Here is a 21,513-nt window from a genome sequence, read left to right as displayed (position 1 = left end):
AAGCATGAGCAAGATCTTAGCTCATTATACCTCCCAACTGAAGCAATAACACAGTAAGCTTTGTAAGGGGCCCCATGGAAGGTCTGGAGCACCACCAGCTTTAAGGTAAGTCCTCCTTGGTGGAAGATGGACTGGGTTTCATTATATAGCTATTCTAAATATGTATTCCTCACAAAAATCCTCTCTTTTTTACTCTCTAACGCTTTCATTTTATCAAAGGGTTTCAGGAGTTATGGAACAGGTTTATGCCCATTTTCTCTGAAAACCTGAATATTGTGAACGGGAAGTTCACTTTGAAATCTCCTATCATTAAATCTTTGTACCTGGTAGAAATTTCAACTTTTACTTGAAGGGCAAAAATCAAGAAAGTCATGTTGGTCATGGTAAGAAATTGGGATGTTATCCTAACATAATAGAAAGCCATTAGAGAGTTTTAAACAAGGGAGTAGCATGACCTAATCTATGTTTTTAAACAGATCCTCTGGGCTATGACTTAGAGAATGGAATTGGGGAGGGGCCAGGATAAAGGAGAGCAGTCAGAGGCTACTGCATTAGTCCATGCATAGGGCAGACGCGAGCTTGTTCCCAAGCGGGAGCACTGGAGGTGATGAGCAGTGATAAGATGCCGGCATATTTTGAAGGCAGATTCAGTAGGATTTGCCTGATAGGGGGATGAGAGAAAAAGAGGAATTAAGGGGGCGCCTGGGTGGCTTAGTCAGTTAAGCTTCTGACTTCAGCTCAGGTCATGATCCCAGGGTCCTGGGATCGAGCCCCACTTCAGGGTCCCCGCTCAACAGGGAGTCTGCTTCTCCCTCTCCCTCTGCTCCTCTCCCTCTGCCCCTCCCCCCATGCACGTACTCTCACTCTCTCTCTCTCAAGAAAATAAATTAAAAATCTTAAAAAAAAATAAGAGGAATCAAGGATGGATCCCAAATTTTTGACTGCGGTCATTGGGAGAATTCATGAATCCATCTGCTAAGATGAGGAATATGTTTGTGGGAGGAGCTCAGTTTTGGTCATGTTAAGTTTGAGACAACTGTTAGATATCTAAAATGAGACATGAAGGTGACAATTAAAATATAAGTCTGGATCTCAGTAAGGCTGGAGTAACAGGTTTGGGAGTCATCAACACTTACTTGGTATTTAGAGCCATTACATTAGATGAGATCATGTGGGAAAGGAATGTGGATGGAGAATGGGAAGAGGCTGGGAGTGAGCTTTGCATCTTCAGCTTTGAGGGGTTGAAAGCCAAAGGCGACAGCAGACGAGATTTGGCTGAGACTGATGTTCAAGAGGGATTCCATTCTCCAAGTTCAGGCTCAGAACAAGAGGAGGAGGAAGCAAATGGTGAGGAGGGTGACACAGGAATGAAAACTATGCTGAAGAGATGCTAGTTCTGCAGGGTGATCTACCCAGGGGCTGCATGCTGTGTGTTCTGCGGAGCTGCCCTGAGGCAGAGACTGTCAATGTGTTCTAACTTTGAGAGGCCCTCTGGTCAGGACCCAAGCCAAGCCCAGTGGAATATCGGTGTTGGAACTTGCTTTACCCTCTGACCACCTCAGTAGAGAAGGTCTATTTATTATTCATCCATTCAACAAAATCTGTTCAGCAGGTACTGTCTGTCAGGCACTAGGCCAGGATATGGAGATAAAGATCATCTTTTGAGGGAGACGGACAAGTAGACATATGACAATTCCATTCAATAAATGATAAAATGCTAACTAATATTTACTCAGTGCTGCTATGCATACCCATGCACGTCTAAGTGCTTTATATATGTTAATTTTGATACTCATAAAAACTCAGTGAGTATCAAAAATGGTGCTGAGGGCGCCTGGGTGGCTCAGTTGGTTAAGCGACTGCCTTCGGCTCAGGTCATGATCCTGGAGTCCCGGGATCGAGTCCCGCATCGGGCTCCCTGCTCGGCAGGGAGTCTGCTTCTCCCTCTGACCCTCTTCCCTCTCATGCTCTCTATCTCTCATTCTCTCTCTCTCAAATAAATAAATAAAATCTCAAAAAAAAATGGTGCGGAGACACTAGAAATCCACACACAAAAGAGTGAAATTGGACACCATACACAAAAATGAACTTAAAGTGGATCATAGGACCAAATGTAAGCGCTAAAACTATAAAACTCTTAGAGGAAAACATAAGAATAAACCTTCATGACCTTGGGTTAGACAAAGCCTTCTTAGGACATCAAAAGCACAAGAGACTAAAGAAAAAATAGGCAAGATAGTAAAAAAAAAAAATTTAATCGGATGAAATCGGAGTTTAAAAACTTTTGTGCTTCCAAGGATACCATCAACAAAGTGAAAAAAACAACCACAGAATGGAAGAAAATATTTGCAAATCATATATCTTATAAGGAATTTGCATCTAGAATATATAAAGAACACTTGTAACTCAACAATAAAAGGACATAACCCAATTTAAAGTGGGCAAATGATTTGAATAGACATTTCTCCAAAGATTCCATACACATGGCCAGTAATCACACAAAAGATGTTCCACATTATTAGTGACTATAAAAATGCAAATTAAAGCAATGACATAGCCCCTCACATCCATTAGTGTGGCCAAAACCGAAAAGATAGCAAGTGTTCCAAAGGATAGAGAGAAATCAAATTCTTCATGCACTGCTAGTGGGATTACGAAAAATGGTGCTGCTGGTTTAGAAAACTGCTTGGGTGCAGCTCCTTACAGTGTTACACACAGTTACCTGTACCCATACCATTCATTCCACGCCCAGGTATACATATCATCCTCAATTTACAATGGGGTTGTATCTGGATAAATCCATCGTAAGTGAAAAATATTGCAAGTTGAAAATACATTTAATATACCTAAGCTACCAAACATCACAGCTTAGCCTAGTCTACCTTAAATGTGCTCAGAACACTCCAGGTGGGCAAAACCATCTAACACAAAGCCTATTTTATAATAAAGTGTTGAATAGCTCATGTCATTTATTGAACGGTACTGAAAGTGGAAAACAGAATGGTTGTGTGGGTACAGAATGGTGTTATTGGTTGTTTACCCTCGTGATCATGTGGCTGACTGGGAGTAGAACTTGCATGTTCTCACCAAAAAAAAAAAAAAAAAAAAGTAACTATGTGAGGTGTTGATTAACTTGGTGGAAATCCTTTCCCCGTGTATACATACCAAATCATCTCATTGAACACTTCATATATATTACAACTGTTTGTCAATTATACCTCAATAGAGCTGAAAACAAGGCTCGAGTCAATCAAAAAATAACTATGAATGTAGTGGAGAAATGCAGAACACTTTGCTATGTGATAACTACTGTATTAGTGTTCAAATATGTATGTCCATGAGATAACACAAACACATGATTTGTGCTTATAAAAGAGAGAAAGAACCATTAATACTTTTGATGCAAAATAGAAGAGTCATAATAAATATACCTCAAGTGGCAGAGAATCCACAAATATGATCCTTAGGACAGTTTTAGATAATAAGTTTGTCTATAGGGGTTAAAAATAGTAAATATAAAGTCAATATACATGAAAGCATGCTCCTCAGGACATAATGTTATAATGCAGAATAACACTACCTGAGAATCTAGGGTAGAACTGACCCATGACTCCCCCTTGGAAGAGAGGAAATGGAATGTTTGAAATGACAATCATCACAATGGAGATCGCAAAACAATGAGCAAGGATATAAAAACACTGCCTGCAATATAATCTTCAGAATCCGTGCCTTTTCAGACTGTCCTGCTGGGTTCTAGACGGGGAGCACCACTGCGGTGGAATATGGAATGACATCACCAAGTTTATTGTGTCCTGGTTCCATTTAAAATTACTGTAAAAGATTTAAAATAAAATCTTGCTTATTCAGCAAAGTTATTGAATCAAATATTTTTACTCATAAGCTTTATGTTTTTTCATGTTCTATGCCATACTTTCCACAAAACATTTGAGCGACCTAGAAAAGGGCCATCTGTGAGAACAAAGGATGATTCTTTCCGAGAATTTAACAATTATTTTGTTCACTATTTTTTTTAAGATTTATTTATTTATTTTAGAGAGAGAGAGTTGGGGGAGGGGCAGAGGGAGAGGGAGAGAAATCCCCAAGCAGACTTCTCACTGAGCGCAGAGCCCAACACTGGGCTTGATCTCAGGACCCTGAGATCATGACCTGATCCAAAACCAAGAGTAGGACACTTAACCCACTGAGCCACCCGGGCACCCCCATTTTGTTCATTATTGATCATTCTATTGTTCATGCTTTTTCACATATAAACCTCATAGTCTCTTTCAATACTTATTGAAAGGCCTTCTTATGCCTGTCATGGCAGAAAAAGGAAATAATCATAATACACATTACATATATTATCCTAATTTTGTAAAAAGTTATTTAAATATCTGAAATATTAACATTATTTATTTTTGTGTACATATATATATATAATGCAATTCTATGTAAGGAAAAGGTCCGAAAGGAATAATGAGTGTTAATGAGTGTTAATAATTATCTTTGGATAATGAAAGTCTGAGTGATTATTAAACTTCTTTATAATATTCTGTATTTTCCAAGTTCCTATAATAATCATGTATTATCAAAAAGCACAACAGCAAAAAAGAATGTTTAAGTTTTAAAACTAATAAATCATTTGTACGCAAAGTAAGGGAGACCAAGTAACTCTACTTCATCTCCAACATCAAGCTTAGCCTTAAGACCCTATAATTTAAGACCAGTAAGAATTGATGGCTTTGGCATAGGGCAGGGGAAGGTAGAGCAGGATAGAAGGGTAGAATTAGAGTCGGTGTTCAAGATTCCACTACCACACAGAGTCATATATTAATCTTCCAAAGACTGACTGACTGCTGCTTTCCTGCAAATCCTCTATATAAATATTAAGTATTTGATTAATTGGTCCAATGAACTCTTTCAGTACATCTGCCCCGCCCCTCCCCCCTGCATACACATAACACCACCATCAATACCATACTACCATCTGACCACCACCATCACAACCCGAAGATTTCACCCTTTTCTCCCATCCTGCAGATAAGAAAACTGAGACCCTGGGAAGGTAATTGACTTTGCCAAGGCAACAACGTTGATAAAAGGCAGAAAAGAATGAATTCTTAAATTCAGATCTTTACTCCAAGATCCTGCACCATGTCCCCCAGGAGCCCTTATGCCGTTGGGTTAATTCTTAACATCGTCAAAAGTTTCATGCCTTGGAAGTCCTTTAATTTCCAAGAGAGACACCAAAATTGGGATCTTAATACCTTCCACTACCCAAATCTCTGCCAGGAGGAGAGTCTATGGTAGAACACGGGGCATGAAAGCTGTGTTAGTGTTTGGTCCTCACTTGTACCTTAGGAATCAGTGACTGGGTGGACAATCGGCTGTGATTAGGACTCTTGACAGGCTTATTCCAAATTCCCAGGTTCTAACTCCACAGGATTTCCTAAATTCATGGAAATCATTCACAAATTTCGAGTCAGAGAAAAGAAAAGAAGCTTCTTGAAGTTTTGGTGATTTCATTTCTCGGGGCTGGGTTAGCAGTTACCACAAGACCAGGCTGTTGAGGAGAAACTAGAATGAAATCCACACCAGCCCATAAAGTATGATGCTGTCAAAACCAAGCACAAGGCCAAAATAGACCAGTATTGTGAGTCAAAGACAGCCACCTCAGGGCTAGAACAAACTGGATAGAATAGGCCAGCAGAGTCCTCCGAGCAAAATCAATTCACTTCCAGATGTCTCTACAAGACAGAACCAATGCTGAAGTTGGAGTCCAAAGTTTAAATGAAGCAAAGAAATGTGAATAAATAGCATAGTTAGGCAGAGGAAAACATATCAAGGTTTAATCTAGTTTTTACCCAAGGAAGTAAGCTATTGAATTTAGGGCAGAGACTGACCGCCTTGAATTCTGTGCTTTTAAAGCCATTCTTGAAGTGAGAGAACAAGAGTTTCCGGAGTGTGCGCTCCAGAGGGGAGTGAGGCTCCATAGTTCAGTGTCTATGCCTGCCACTGCCTCTGGGGACACTCTAGGGTTCTAAGGTGTTGTTCCATAGAGCAACTGCTGAGCTGTTCCCCATAGCTGAAGGATGTCACGTTCTTTATAGCAAAGATACTCTGCAGTGTGTCTCTTTCACTGCTCTAGTGAAAGAGAAAGAAAGAAAGAAAGAAAGAAAGAAAGAAAGAAAGAAAGAAAGAAAGAAAGAAAGAAAGAAAGAGAAAGAAAAGAAGGAAGGAAGGAAGGAAGGAAGAAAAGAAAGAAAGAAGGAAAGAAAGAAAGAAAGAAAGAAAGAAAGAAAGAAAGAAAGAAAGAAAGAAAGAAAGAAAGAAAGAAAGAAAGAAATGTTACAAAGTTTCTGGTTCTTTCACCCATCAGCACCTGTAAATACTTTGATTCATTTTGCCACAATGAGTCTTCCTCACGGTGTTCATGAGCACTCATTCAGATTCTAAAAAGCATTTGCTGGGTCTCAAAGAGATATTTGTACATCTATGTCCACTACAGCATTATTCACAAGAGCCAAAAGGTGGCAACAACCCAAGTATCCATCAACAAATGAATGGATAAATAAAATGTGGTCTACACAGATGATGGGATATTATTCTGCCTTAACAAAGAAGAAAATTCTGACATCTGCTACAACATGGATGAATGTTAAAGATGTTATGCTTGGTGAAATAAGCCAGACATGGAAGTTTGAATATTGTGTGACCCCACTTAAGTGGGGTGCTTAAAGTAGTCAAATTCATGAAGACAAAAACATAGAATGGTGGTTGCCAGGGGCTGGGGGGAGGGGTGTGGAGAATGGGGCATTTTTGTTTAACAGCTAGGGTTTCAGTTGGAGAGGATGAAAAGTTCTGGAGGCGGACGGTGGCGATGGCTGCATAGCAATGCGAATGGACTAACGCCCCAGAAATGTACACTTTACAAAGGCTGAAATGGTAAACTTGATGTTAGCTGTATTGCACCACAATAAAATATTTTCTCAAGGCATATTTTCTGAACACAGTAAAAGGGCCTAATCTTTTAAATGCATGCTTCAATTTCAGACATTGCTTTTGGTCTAACAGAAGAGTATGTTTTTCTTTTAAAGCACAAAGACTGTGTCTCCTCCAGTCCCCACATCTCCCACATAGTGGGCACAAAGGAAATATCTGTTGAATGAATGGGCTTGGTTGTTTTCCTTTTTAAAATAATCTTTATGTGTCACCCTTCTACAAATTGCATTACTGACATACTTTGCTACAGATGCTTTTAAACTTTTGGTTATTTCAGGAGACTGAGTTAGCAAGACTTTATATAAATGCTATGATAACAGAAACAATAATGCTTGTGTCTACCTTGGAAATGCTGAGAAGAAACGTGTATGTTGTACATACAAAGACGTTTTCAGTCTTGTTCGTGGGAGCGCTGAAAATCTGGTCTTACTAATAAAGGCTGGTGATTATTTTCCCAAAAAATAACAGATTCGTAGAAACTCAGCTGCACTAAAATGTAACAAAAAGAGATAACACAAAAAAAATGTTACTGACTCACATAAATGGAGTCATCAGCTTTAATACGAGAAATGCAGCTGTTCCCCCAGCTTCCTTATGGATTTCTCTATTACAGTACAAAGGAGTCCGAAACTAAACGCTTTCCAATTCTAAACCTTTGGACCAACTATTTTCCTTCTCCACTTGAAACTTTTCAGCAATTAGGACAACAGTCTCCTAGAATCTGACCCCTACAGGATTAAACGGATCCTACTTCTGGTGATGACCCAAATCAAAGTATACCCAAGGAGTTTGTTAGCAGGGTAGGAAGCCACCAACCTCAGTCCTAATCTGGCATCTTAGCAAAACTATAGTGCTCCTTAGAGGCAGAAATCCACATTGCTCTCAAAACTATTGTACTTTAGGAGTGCCTGGCTGGCTCAGTCGGAAGAGTACGTGGCTCTTGATCTCAGAGTCGTGAGTTCGAGCCCCGTGTTGGGTGTAGAGATTACTTAAATAAATAAACTTAAAAAAAAAACCCTATTGGACTTTAGTTCTAATGTGATATGATCATCTAATGACAAAGGAGTGGTTTCTCATTTTTAAAAATCACCTTGAGCAATACGGAGAATGAATACTGTTCTGTAAATATTGTATCTTATGATCAAAGAAGAGTCAAGCTCTTCTAAAAAAATGGTTTATTCTTACTAAAAGAAAAATAAGAGTCCTCAAAAAACACTGCCACCCCCTACAGTTCTCGGCCACCCCAGCCCTGTGTTTCCATCACTGTAGTCCAGGATTAGTATTATTTATAGGTAAAAGACAAGTCAGCTCAGCTTACTAAAATTCAAAATGCTGCCCACTGCTGAAGCCCAGTTTCCAAAGCTTTTATCTGTTATCAAGGCCGACCATCCAAACCACTGGAACTTAGATTCATTACAAGCCTGTGCCAGAGGCCAGCCTCGTGAGCAGCCACCTAAAGCCACGTCCTGGCTCACTCCCTGCTGTGCGATTCTGACCTGATTTCAAAGGTTCAGTTCCCTCCTGACTCTCCTCCCACGCAAGCCCTCATTCTTGTGACTTTTTAAAATCTTGAGATTACCGCTCTTCACTTGAGTGAACCACACAAGAGTGGCCAGTGACACAGGCCCTAAGTCCATAGGAATTCAGAATAGGAGGCCATTGGTGACATTAAGAAATGCCAAAACCAAACAGTGTTATTAAAGATAGATGGAAGCTCCCCGATATCATGTATTTGAGACATATAAAATTTGCAGCAAAACATTATAAATACTGCCGGACAACTGTGCCTGATTAATTTCTATTCTAGAATTCTCTCAGCACCAGGGTCAAATGAGAACTAGTAGGACTTGATAATGGTCACTCCAGGGCTTAACTCTTTTGTATCCCTGTAACTGGGACGTGTATGTTACATGGTAGATTTCTTGAATGTGGGAGATATATACCCAGACTTCCGTATCTAGATGTGCAATAAATTCTTGTTCAAATGTAAAAGAATCATGGAAGCAATCAGCTCTCTCCACAGACAACTGTAGAAAATGTGAAGGCTAGCTGTTACGTCAGTGAACCAGCAAAAATCACCCAAGTGTCTGAATTTATAAGACACTATTCATTGCTGATCCAGTTTCTAGCAGCCGTAGATACTTCTACAGGCATAGAAATAATGAATTATTGATTAAGTAATCTAGTTAATTATAATAAGATAATGCTCTCCTGTCTTCAACAAATATTTATGGAGTGCCTACCACTTGCCAGGACAGAACAAAACAGACACAAATCGCTATCCTTGTGGAGTTTACATCACTGTGGGGGAAACAAATGATAAAAAATATAAGTGTAAAATAGACAGTGATGATGCTGAGGAGACAAAGCAGGGCAGGGAGAATGACAGTTTACAGTGGACAATGCCTGGAGCAGTGAGGGAGTGAGCCATACCAACACGTGGGAAAGAACTTTCCAAGCAGAGGGGTCCCCAAATACTAAGGCTCAGAGGAAGGCATATGCCTGGTTTATTCAAACTACACCAAGGAAGCCAAAGTGACCAGAGCAGTGTGAGACGGGGGTAGAATAGCAGAGGCGACTATCATACCAAACAGTATTTTAAAGGGTATTCTAGTTCACTACAAAAACTTGGGCTTTTTCTCAAGGTTGAAAAGCAAATGGAGAATTTTGAAAGAAATGTGACATGATATGACTTACATATTTTGTTTAAGACTTATTTATTTGAGAGGGAGTATGTGGGAGCAGGGGAGGGGCAGAGGGAGAAAGACAGGGGAAGTTGACTCCCTGCTCAGCACAGAGCCCAACACGGGGCTCGATCCCACAACCCTGAGAGAATGACGTGAGCCCAAACCAAGAGTTGGATGCTCAACTGACGGAGCCACCCGGGTGGCCCATGATTTCTATCTTTAAAGGAGCCTGCTAGCTGCCATGCTGAATATAAACCAAAGTCCAATGAGAGTAGAAGCTACAAAACCAGTTAGGAGGCCATTGCAATAATCCAAGCAAGATTCAACAGTGGCTTGCACCAGAGTAGGGCCAGTGGAGGTGGTGATAAATGGTAGAATTACAGATTCATTTCGGAAGCTGTTGACAACTCTAACCCTGATTTTTTTCAAACCCTTTTATTCAGGGGCCAACTTTCAATAGACTGCAGTGGAGGAGAAGGACCTGCTTGCTACATTTGAAACGCCAACCCAGAAGTAGTTTATCTAAATATCAATTTAGCACCCAGTTCAATAGTTTAACATCAGGGTTGCTGAGTGATTGTACGTTGAATGTAAAAAGCTTTGTCCAAAGCAACAGGAAGAATGGAGTTGCCATCTACTGAAAAGGAAAAAAAAAAAAAAATAAGTGGTGAGAGAAGCATGTTGAGGTAGAAAAATATCCGGCACTCAGTTTGGGATATGTTAAGTCTGAAATGCCTATTAGACATCCGTGTGTATGTCTCAAGGAATATACAATGTAGATCAGAGACACAGTGGAGAGCAGACCACTTAGACCAAACTCTCTAGAAGCAGAGCCTGTGGGGGTTCTTGTGTAAGTGATTTTTGACTAACTGCTTTCTGGAGAAAACTGTAGGGAATTAAGAGACACAAGATGGGTCAGGGGACAAAACTAGACCAAAAAACACAAAGGGGATTAATCCAGACTTGCTTTGATATTATGGGGAGATGTGGAGTGTAGATTGCTAGAAACTTGAACCCCTAAATCCTATCAAATCTTCTTTACCAGTAGAGGCAACTCTTCCTCTTTTATCTGAGGAAGTTGGTCACCCCTTCCCTGCAGAGGCTGCAATGGACTCCCCTCTACTAGCTTCCTTGCAAGGCACTGCTGATCCTACTAATGACCCCACCTCCTCTCATTGCTTCCAGACCTATAACCAGACTCAAGGCCCAGCAGGCCCAACAGGGTAAGACACAAATTGTGACTGGTGAGGTGTGATACACCCCAAAATCCTAGGGAGCATCGCTGGATCAAAGGGTGCATGCATTGCTAAATTTGATAGATACTGCCAAATTGCCCTCTATAGAAAGTATACAAATTATACTCCAATCAACAATGTATAAGAGAACATATTTCCCCAATAATTTGGTAAAAAGTGGCTTCAATGTTTAGGGATTTTCCCAAATGGATAGTTAAAAATGGTCTCAGTATAGTTTTAATTTGTATTTCTCTTATTATAAATTAGGTCACCTACCTTTCCTGTGTTTCAGAACCATCTGTATTTCCCCTTTTCTGTAAACTACATATTCATAGTACTTGCCTTTTCTCTTTTTCTTTGGGGTTGTTGATCTTTTTTCCATCACTTCTAGGAGTTCTTTATATATTAGAGATTAAACTTTCATTATGAATGCAAATATTTTCCCAGCTCCTTATATTTTTGGTTAATTTCCTCTAGACTTTTACTATGGAGAATTTTTAAAATTTTAATTGATCAACCTTTTGTGAGTTTAAAAGACTTTCTGTACCCCTGAGAGTTTTTTTTTTTTTAAGATTTTATTTATTTCTTTTGGAAGAGAGAGAGAGCATGCACATGAGCAGGGGGGAGGGGCAGAGGGAGAGACAGAATCTCAAGCCGACTCCACGCTGAGCACAGAGCCCAATGCAGGGCTCAATCTCACCACCGTGAGATCACGACCTGAGCCGAAACCAAGAGTCAGACATTTAACCAACTGAGCCACTCAGGCGCCCCAAGAATATGGTATTACATTCCATCCGTTCATGTCTTCTTCCAGGTCTAACCTGAGTATTTTAAAGCTTCCAGTTAAGCTTTAAAGCTTAACTGACTGAGCCACCCAGGCACCCCTCCTAAGTTAATTTCTTAATTTAATGTAAGACCTATAAAAATGCCAACTTACTGCCTCTTTTTAAACCTATAAAAATAAGACTAACATATTCAAAGGTTATTATGGACGTTGAAAGAAGCCAAAAAATAAAACAATGAAGGTAGACAAGCTCTATCATATATTGATGTATAGTGTGAAACTCAAAATTTAAGTGTTTGTAGTTATAACCCAGTAGAATAAGTAGTCTAGAAAGCCAATTCATACACTATGGGAATTTAGTCTTAATTCAGTACAGTAAAAGTAATATTTCAGACCTGAAGCAAATGGATTATTCATTCAGTAACTGATATTGAAATAACAGGATAGCTCTGAAAAAAAAATTAAGATATTGCCATACCTCCAGTTGTATACCAGGATGAAGTCCAAATGGATCAAATATTTAATGTTTAAAAAAAAATACAACTACTAGAAAAAAAATGGGAGGATGAGGGCCCGTGGGGTATGGTGTTGTGAACCGTGTAAGACTGATGAATCACAGACCTGGATCCTAGGCTCAGCCGGTTAAGCACTGGACTCTTGGTTTCAGCTCAGGTCCTGAAATCAGGGTCATGAGACTGAGCCCTGCATCGGGCTCCAGGCTCAGCGCTGAGTCTGCCTGAGATTCTCTGTCTTACTCTCCTTCTGCCCCTCCCTCTGCTCACACTCTCTCTAAAATAAATAAATCTTAAAAAAAAAAAATCTTGGGGGTATGGCTGGGGCCATATGCTCCCTGCTGAGCACAGAGCCCAACACGGGGCTCTATCCCAAAACCCTGAGACCATGACCTGAGCCAAAACCAAGAGTCAGACATTTAACCAACTGAGCCACTCAGGCGCTCCAAGAATATGGGATTATATTCCATCCGTTCATGTCTTCTTCCATGTCTAACCTGAGTATTTTAAAGCTTCCATTATGTAGGTCTTATATATTTCTTTAAAACTTATCTCTGGGTATTTTGTCTTTTTGTTATTATTGCAAATAGAATCTTTTATTTAATTCTATCTCCTAACTGGAGATAGAATATTTGTTTATATTGGAAAATATTAATTTCTATATATTTATTTTGCACCCCACTACCTTACAAAATTCTTATTGTTCTATAGTAGTTTTTATGTTGATTGTTTGGATTTTTCAACTATACAAACGTGTGTTTTTACATCCCATTTCCAATGTCTGTGTCTAATTTATTTCTCTTAATTACATTAGGTATTGTCACCATTAACATGTAAATAGTGGTGGTAGTACTCATTCTTTTAATATTCTTGAGTTTTGTAAGGATGCCATATGCATCAAATATGATGAAGCTTTTGGATTGAGATATATTTTTCATGTTGTTGAATATGTTATTAAGTATTTTATCAAAAATTAGTATTAAATTTTTCAATTGTCTTTTAGCATTTTGAAGGTGATTGTTTGAATTTTCCTTTAGATTAATAAGATTGGTTATATTAATGGATTTCCTAATATGGAATCCCCCTTAAAATTCCTAGATTAAAATCTACTTGGTGATAATATAACATTTACTGCACTACTAGACTTTGCTTTCCGAATTTTTTTTTTTTAGCATTTTATATGCATAAGTGAGAGTAAGTTGCAGTTTTCTGTTGTGTGCAATTTTTGTTAGCTCAGCTTTCACAACTACTCCCCTGGTATTTGCAGAGTTATGTTCTCTGGGTGTGTAGAGTTTAATATCTAGCAATAAAAGCTAACTTATTTGGTTATACTTAGTTTTTCTCTGCTTGACAAAGATAGTCTTTTGCTTTTAGTGAATCTGTTCAGATTTTCTTGTATTTCCTGTCATTTCTGCTTTATAAATGTGGCTGCTATGTTATTTGCCATATATTCATGCTAATTCTATCTTAATTTTATATTTTACCTCTTAACATTAAAAACTTATCTTATTGTCCCATTTGATCATTTTAGGTATGAATCCCTTCTGTTTGCGTTTACTGGAAATATTATTTTTCATTCGGTTATTTTCAAACTTTCTCGTTTTTATGGATTTTAGAAACAGAGTTGTGTTTTGCTTTCTGAGCCAATCTGAAGGCCATTCTCTTTTAAGTATAAGCCCATTTTTACTTAGTTTTATATCCCCTATGTTTCATCTTAGTTCTAGTGCATTATTTTATGTTCTGTGTTCTGTTTATAAAAATTTACAGGGAAGGGGATAATTATTGTGTTTGTATTTGTTGTATGTTTCTTCATTTTTGTTTGTAGTTCTACTAATCATAAGAAAAGTATATTTTTTTGTTCTAGAGCTTACCTTTATAATTAGAATTTTATATAGTTCTCTTAGTCTTGTTTCTTTTGACCACATCTATTGGTTACCACCTATGAGCAAGAATGAAAAAAATAATTAACCAGGTTACAAAAGTCTGTGACTTCTGTCTTACTGGTACTCTCTCTTTTCCAGAGGCTCTGCTGCAAGCTCATCTGTTTAGTCTGAAGTCAGAGAGGGTTATGTGGCAAGGAACAGAAGGAGACCTCTAGCCAATAGTTCATGAGGACCTGATACTTTAGTCCAATAACCCATGAGAAACTGAATCCTGCCAGCAACTGTAGAGGTTTGCTGGAAAGTGGCTCCTTCCCAGATGAGCCTGAAGTTGCATGCAGCCTGTGCCAGGTAAGACATGCCTGGCTTCCTGATCCACAGAAGCTATGAGGTTAGAATAAAGGTTGTGGTAAACCATTAAGTGTCAGGAGAATTTGTTACGCAGCAATAGATAACTCACACATGCATACTAAGGGTCTTTTGCATTTGAAGGTGTGTCTCTTTTCTTCAGCAAGTGTATTTTTGCTGGAATATTAATTCTGCCCCTGCTGGGCCCTCTTACTTTCCTTCATGTTTCTTCTTTTCACTTTCTTTCTTGACTCTGCCTGATCTCACCTGTGATTGGTAGTGATTTCACATAATTTGAAATCTGTGGATTATCTGTCTCTCATCTTCATTGAAAATAAGAGTTTTCAGAATCTTCTTTCAACTTTGTTTCTTCTAAGTGCTTTCCAGGGAAAGGAGGGGAAAACCACTGATTTATGCAGCTGTGTTTATATTAGTAGTTTATTGTTGTTTTAATTTGCATTTTCCTGATCAACAGTGATGATAAACTGCTTTTCACATGTATATGTGGCAGTCTCTATTATCAATTTTTAATCATTTAACCACAATTCTATTAGCTTGCTTTTATTTTTCTTACTGATTTGTAGAAGCTCTTTGTATATTAGAGATAGAGCTTTTATCTTTTAAAAATGTTTGTAAATATTTTCTGGCAATCTGTTATTTGTCCTTTGAAATTGAAAAGGACTTTGGTGATCCTTACATTTATAGAATCTTTTCATTAAAAGTTTTAGATGTTGGGGCACCTAGGTGGCTCAGTCGGTTAAGCATCTGACTCTTGATTTCAGCTCAGGTCATGATCTCAGGGCTGCAGGCTTGAACCCCATGTCAGGCTCCCCACTCAGCAGGGAGTCTACTTGAGATTCTCTCCCTCTCCCTCTGCCCACCCCACCCCATGTGCTTTCTCTCTCTCTCAAATAAACAAATAAATATTTTTTTAAAAGTTTTAAATTTTTCTGTAGTCAAATTTGCCAATTACTTACCAATTACTTCCATTACAACTTGGTATTTCAAGTTTTACTAAGAAGGCCTAAGAGGGGTACATGGGTGGTTCAATTGGTTAAGTGTCCAGCTCTTGATTTCAGCTCAGGTCATGATCTCAGGGTCCTAGGATCAAGCCCCACATCACACTCAGTGGAGAGTCTAGGATCCTTGATCCTAGGTCCTAGGATCAAGCCCCCATCACACGCAGTGGAGAGTCTGCTTGAGAATTCTCTCTCTCTCCCTCTGCCCCTTCCCCTGCTTGTGCACTCTGTCTCTCTCTAAAATAAATAAATAAATCTTAAAAAAAAGAGAGAGAGAGAGAGAGAGAGAGAGAGAAGAAGAAGGCCTAAGAAAACAGGGCTTTTCAGATTATGGAAGCTGAAGGCATATACATATTCTACAATGTCATCCAAAAAGGTAGGTGAGAGGGACGCCTGGTTGGCTCAGTTGATTAAGCGTCTGCCTTCGGCTCAGGTCATGACCCCAGTGTCGTGGGGCCGAGTCCCACATCAGGCTCCTAGCTCTGTGGGAAGCCTGCTTCTCTCCCTGTGCCTCTGCTGCTCCCCCTGCTCATGCTTTTTTCCTCTCTCGCTCTCTGAGAAATAAATAAATAAAATCTTTAAAAAAAAACAAATCCTTTAAAAAACAAAAACAAAAATGTGGGGGAGAGAACAGTCAACATTTCTGTAACATTTAAAGGCAATATTTCATGAAACAAAATATAGGAAAAATTGAGTTATCAAAAAAGGGGAGGTTTTAAAAAATTAAATAACATTCAGACTAAAATAATCTATCTGCAATTTAGGATAAAATATTGGCTCTAACTATATTTTTGTTTTTCCAACTGTAGTATCAATATACTACAACACTATGAAAAGACCATTTTTCCCCTCACTGATTTAGGATGCCTTACTTATCATATATAATTTTCCATGTAACTATTATCTGGACTATGTATTGATGCATTTATCTAACCCTGCATCAATACCACACTGTCTTAAAGGCTATAGCACTAAGGTATTCTACTTCCATCATTCAATGGCCATGAGACCTCAGTAAACTTCTCTAAGCCTCAGTTTCTACTTTGCAGTGTTGTTTTCAGAATTAAATATATAAGGGATATAAGTAAATAAATTTCCTAGCCCTATGCTTCACATAAAATAGGCATTCGTAATTATTATTATTAATATCATCATAATGCATGATGAAATTAGACTACAGGCAAGTTAATGATAATAATAAGTTAACTATGCATTTTAAAAATATAACAAACCCTGCTACTTTTCTATGCTTCCCTGTGTGTTCAAGCTCCAGGAGAACTAGTCCCTGTGGGGAGATCATTCAGATTCTAGTAGATGTTCTGTTCTTCTAGGCTAACAATGTGAAAAGAGGAAGAAACAAAGATTAGCTTATACAGGATGCTTTGGAAAGAGAGACTGGGTCAGTAACAAAGAGAAGTGGCACTTCACTGAGATTCCCATAGGAAGGAGCTAAGCTAGTCATTCACAGTTGCTTAGCAACATGTAAATGAACAAGAAAGAAGCAAGGTAAAGCCATCACAAAATCAGGCATATCTTACTCCCTCACTTACCCATTTATTATTTCTACGTTGAGCATTAGTCAAAGAGAAACAGAATGTAAGTTTGACCTCCAAAAATAAGCTGGCCAGTCAGCAAAGGAAATACAGCTCAAACATCAGCATAAAAAATGTAGTAGGTAACCCGGAAATAAATATACAGACAAAAGTCCATGTGCTTATGGCTGAGTTCCAGGTGCCATAGAATTATTCTGTTCAATGTATCAAGTATTTATAAGTGCTTCAGGGGACACATAGAAGAGTACAAGGCAGCCCATGCTTTCAAATACTTTAAAATATACTAGGAAGGGGTGCCTGGGTGGCTCATGTGCTTAAGCATCTGACCCTTGGTTTCAGCTCAGGTCATGATCTCAGGGTCATAAGATTGAGCCCCATGTCCAGCGCCATGCTCAGCACGGAGTCTGCTTGGGATTCTCTGCCTCTCCCCCTCCTTCTGCCCCTCCCACGCACACTCTCTCTCAGAGCTAAAATAAATAAATAAAATCCTTTAAAAATATACTAGGGAGAATAAAACATGAATATAGATCATTCCACCACAAAACAGAATTCATCTCATGACTGAGGAACACCCCATTTATATGTCTTCAAAGGTCAGAGAGAGCAAAGCTTGGGAGGTAGCAAACCAGAAAAGCTTCCCTAAAGAGAAGCCATTTGAATTAACCTTTAAAAGTTAAATAGGGGGAAAAATTATATAGAATTTTCACAGGTAGATGGGGGGATAAGAGAGCACATTTCAGTATACCAGGGAGGAAGCTCCAGGTATGTTGGGAACAAGGTTAATCCAGATTCTGCTACAAAATTTTATTTTACTAGAACAGACACAGAGAAAGATAAAATTATTGCCATATTGTGGAGGTCTGTGAATGCCTGGTTTAGGGACCCAAGCTTCATTTCTAGGCACTGAGAGGCAGTGAGAGTGTGGGTGGAATGGTTAGTTATGCCTTCAGGAGATGAATCTGGTAATGGTGGTTTTGATTGGAAGGGAGGGGAGAGTGTAATGGAGCAAGTGTTGAAGAAGAAATTTTAGCAGTCCCAGTGAGAGAGGAGGACAGTCTAATCTAAACCAGAATCCACAGGAATGGGAAGAAGGGGACAGACAATAGAGACACTGCAGAGGTAGCAATTGAAGACAAGCTGCTAATTAGGTTCAAGGGCTCAGCAGAGATGGGGAGTGAAAATTATCTCAGAGATGGTAAGCCTGATTTACCGGATATAAATAATAGAAGAAATAGATCCAACTGAGCAGTAAAGGGGGTTGGTGGAGGGAAAGGAAGAGGGGAAAGGACAACCATCTAGAACTCGCTAAATTTGAAATGTTCATGGTACTATCAGGTGGCGATGCCCAAAGTGGAAGAAAACAGAGGTTTGGAGTTCTGAGGAAGGTCGAAGTTCTGATGATTGATTACTCGCATGAAGGTCATAAGTGAAGCTATGTGAACAGATGTAACACAAAAGGAAAAGGAGCAGATGAACCCCTGACAAAGAAGACGGCTGGCTAAGGACAGAGCCAGGGGGCAGGAGGATGAGCAGGTATGAGGAAGACATAAGAGGAGCAGCAGAGCAGCATCACAGGACTTTCAGGAAGACCTATGGACAGGCAATTATGAGTGGTGCTCATTTTCCTTTTTTTAAAATCTTCTATCAAGATCAGGTTTTACTTTTGTAAAAGTATCGTTAATCAGTATTTTTTTAAAAGAAATCACTTATTATCAAGAGAAGCAAATACCATAGAAACATAAGAAGATGAGGGCTGATAGGGTGCCTGGCTGGCTCAGTCGGAAGAGCTCGCGACTCTTGATCTTGGGGTCGTGTGTTTGAGCCCTACACTGGGTGTAGAGTATTGCTTAAATAAATAAACTTAAAAAGAAGATGCGGGCTGAGGATAACATCACATTTAGAAGTTAGGAACTCCTGTGTGTCCTTTAGAAACACATTTGAACAGAATGGGGGAGCAGAAGATTGTAAGGGGTCATGCGGTGGTGGGTGATTCTCGGCAAGTGACTAATTAGCAGAGTGGCCACTTGAGGGGGTAAAAGAATTGGGGGATTTTTTTTTTTCAGGAAAGAAGATAAGATGCACATTTGCTGAGGAAAGTAAGGACAATGAAGAGGGAAAGTTTGAAGATCCACATAGAAGTGGGAATCCTTGACTGAGCAGGGCATAGGAAAGAAACAAAGAGAGCCATGAAAAGCCGGTCTTCTAGACAGCAGGTCTTCTACAAAACCTGTCTTCTAATGAAAAAGAGGAGATGAGGCTTTAGAGGTTTTAAAGCAAATAGAGGGAAGGTTGGGGACCTCAGTTTGAATGGTTCAAGAGGTAATTGAGCTTAAGAAAGGTTTGAGAAAATCTATGGAAGGCAAAAAAGCAGCCTGCACTCTTCACCAAACCAAACCCAAATCTTTTCTTCTTAAATCTTGTCAGATATAGATGAACCTCCCCCATCAAAAATTTCAGTAGGTCTCAATATCAGCATAAAAGAAATCACCTCTGGGTTCATGGACCTTAACATTCACAAAACAAACTAAGAGAGTAGGTTACTGCAGAGAACATAAGCAATATATATAAATCAGAAACCCCTAGCTTTCATAGGGATCTCCAAAGGTCATCTGCAAATATACAAATCCCAGATAATACATACTGCCACACACGTGCACAAATTGACCATGCTCTGTGAAGAGAGTTCAGACACCAGGAACTCTTGCACAGAAGTCTTCACTGCAACAAACGGCTGGAAAAGAGGGAAGTGATTTAAAAAAAGAGAGAGAGAGAGGGAAAAGACAAGGAGAGGAGAGGAAGAAAGGGGAAGAGGAAGGAAAGGGGAAGGGGAGGGGAAGGGAAGGGGAGGGGAGGGGAAGGGAAGGGAAGAGGAAGGGGAGGGGAAGGGAAGGAGAAGGGGAGAGAAGAGAGAGGAAGGGATAATTTTAAACTCCAAGAGATTGACCACAGGGAAAATAAAAGTTTCCTGATTCTTTGGCCACATCAAGTCCCGCAGGGAACATAGCTGCATTAGCTACACGCTTGCTGAGTGTAAATCAGTGACGCCAGCCCATTATCTCAGGACCTTCGATCTCACCTTGAAATCCTATTTCATTGAAGTTATTCTCTTCATCATTAAATGTAGCAGAGAGGAAGAGCATTAAAAGTGGCGAAGAGATTTAAAGAAGCCATGTCCCATTGCACCATGCCCTCTGCAGTAGAGTCTCTGAGGTTTTTCATTAATTGCAACTCAAGATGCCCAGCACTGTGCACGGCAGCCCCCCTCCAGCACACCTCTCAGCTTGGGGCTGCTCAAGAGCAGTGATGGGGTGGACAGCTATGCATAAATAAATCATTGCCTGTCACACCCAGTGCCTAAATTCCAAGATGGAAAAACACCTGCAATGCTGAGCACCATGACAGAAAGTAGGAGGTGAAGAGGATAGCAAAGGAGTTGAGAGCCAGAAGAACCTTGATGTGTGGCTGGGCACTGGGGTCACGAAAGCCGTGATGGACAGCAGGGCCTTCTTAATGTGTCTTTCTAGAGACATGAGCAAAACCATGCCAACAAGGAAGACAAGAGTTGAGGCACCTGGGTGGCTCAGTCATTAAGCGTCTGCCTTTGGCTCAGGTCATGATCCCAGGGTCCTGGGATCGAGCCCCACATCGGGCTCCCTGCTCAGCAGGAAGCCTGCTTCTCCCTCTTCCCCACTTGTGTTCCCTCTCTCACTGTGTCTCTCTCTGTCAAATAAATAAATAAAATCTTAAAAAAAAAAGAAGACAAGAATAAAGACTGTCCAGGTAACAAGTTTTAAAGAGAAGTAGGATTTCTCGTATGATCTTATAGTATTTCCAGTGGCATTCCAAGATTGCAACCCTCTCCTTAAAAAGTAGTGATATAAGCTCTGGTTGCCTATGAAAATAGGATGGTGCTCAAGCTGGAGAGTCCCACAGAACTAAGCAGCATCCATGGAACCAACCCAGACACCTTCTGTTTTGGCCAGAGGAATATGGGGAGGGTGTAGGTTGCGGTCTTCACGCAACAGAAAGCACTGAGCTAGGTGAAGAACCATAATGTGGCAGTGTTCAGTAAGTCCAACTGGAAGGCTAGGCACTGCAATAGAGGGTTGTATGGGAAGGCCACTGGATACAGGAAAATATAAATGCTCTTCCTCATCACTACCCACTGCAGACAGAAGCAAGAGGCCCCCAGGCTGACTAATAATGTATCACAAGGTTAACAGTGTTCTCTGTAGCAACCACTCCATGTTCAATGTTACAGTGATGAAGAAGCCGTTGCTCACTGCTGTCCCCAGGAACAAAAAAATAAAATGAAATGAAATGATAGCCAGGGTGATGGCTGGCTTTCTTATCAGTCAGTCACTGGAGGTTCTGGAACCATGTCATCTCCATTCATCTCTCCTGTGGACAAGATGGGTCCCAAGACTTCAAGGTCTATTCCTGTTGGTTGGCTCTGCAAGGTCCTGCATGACGTTTGCCCCTCCAGCTGCCCC

General features: G+C 39.9%; 1 protein-coding gene across 1 annotated transcript; it reads right to left on the bottom strand.

The window, feature by feature from the left end:
* Positions 1-14,344: 14,344 nt before the first annotated feature.
* Positions 14,345-21,267, bottom strand: TAS2R60 (taste 2 receptor member 60). The gene is given in 6 exon segments (XM_088018398.1): positions 14,345-14,462; positions 20,415-20,508; positions 20,511-20,587; positions 20,792-20,921; positions 20,924-21,236; positions 21,238-21,267. Coding segments are annotated over 6 exon segments (762 nt in total).
* Positions 21,268-21,513: the final 246 nt, after the last annotated feature.

Source organism: Eumetopias jubatus, unplaced genomic scaffold, assembly GCF_037043125.1.
Source record: "Eumetopias jubatus isolate StellerSeaLion01/CBP00866 unplaced genomic scaffold, mEumJub1_p1.0 scaffold_14, whole genome shotgun sequence".
In the NCBI taxonomy this organism is placed as follows: Eukaryota; Metazoa; Chordata; class Mammalia; order Carnivora; family Otariidae; genus Eumetopias; species Eumetopias jubatus.
The sequence above is the reverse complement of the archived record's forward strand: the minus strand, read 5'-3'. Positions and strand labels throughout refer to the sequence as shown.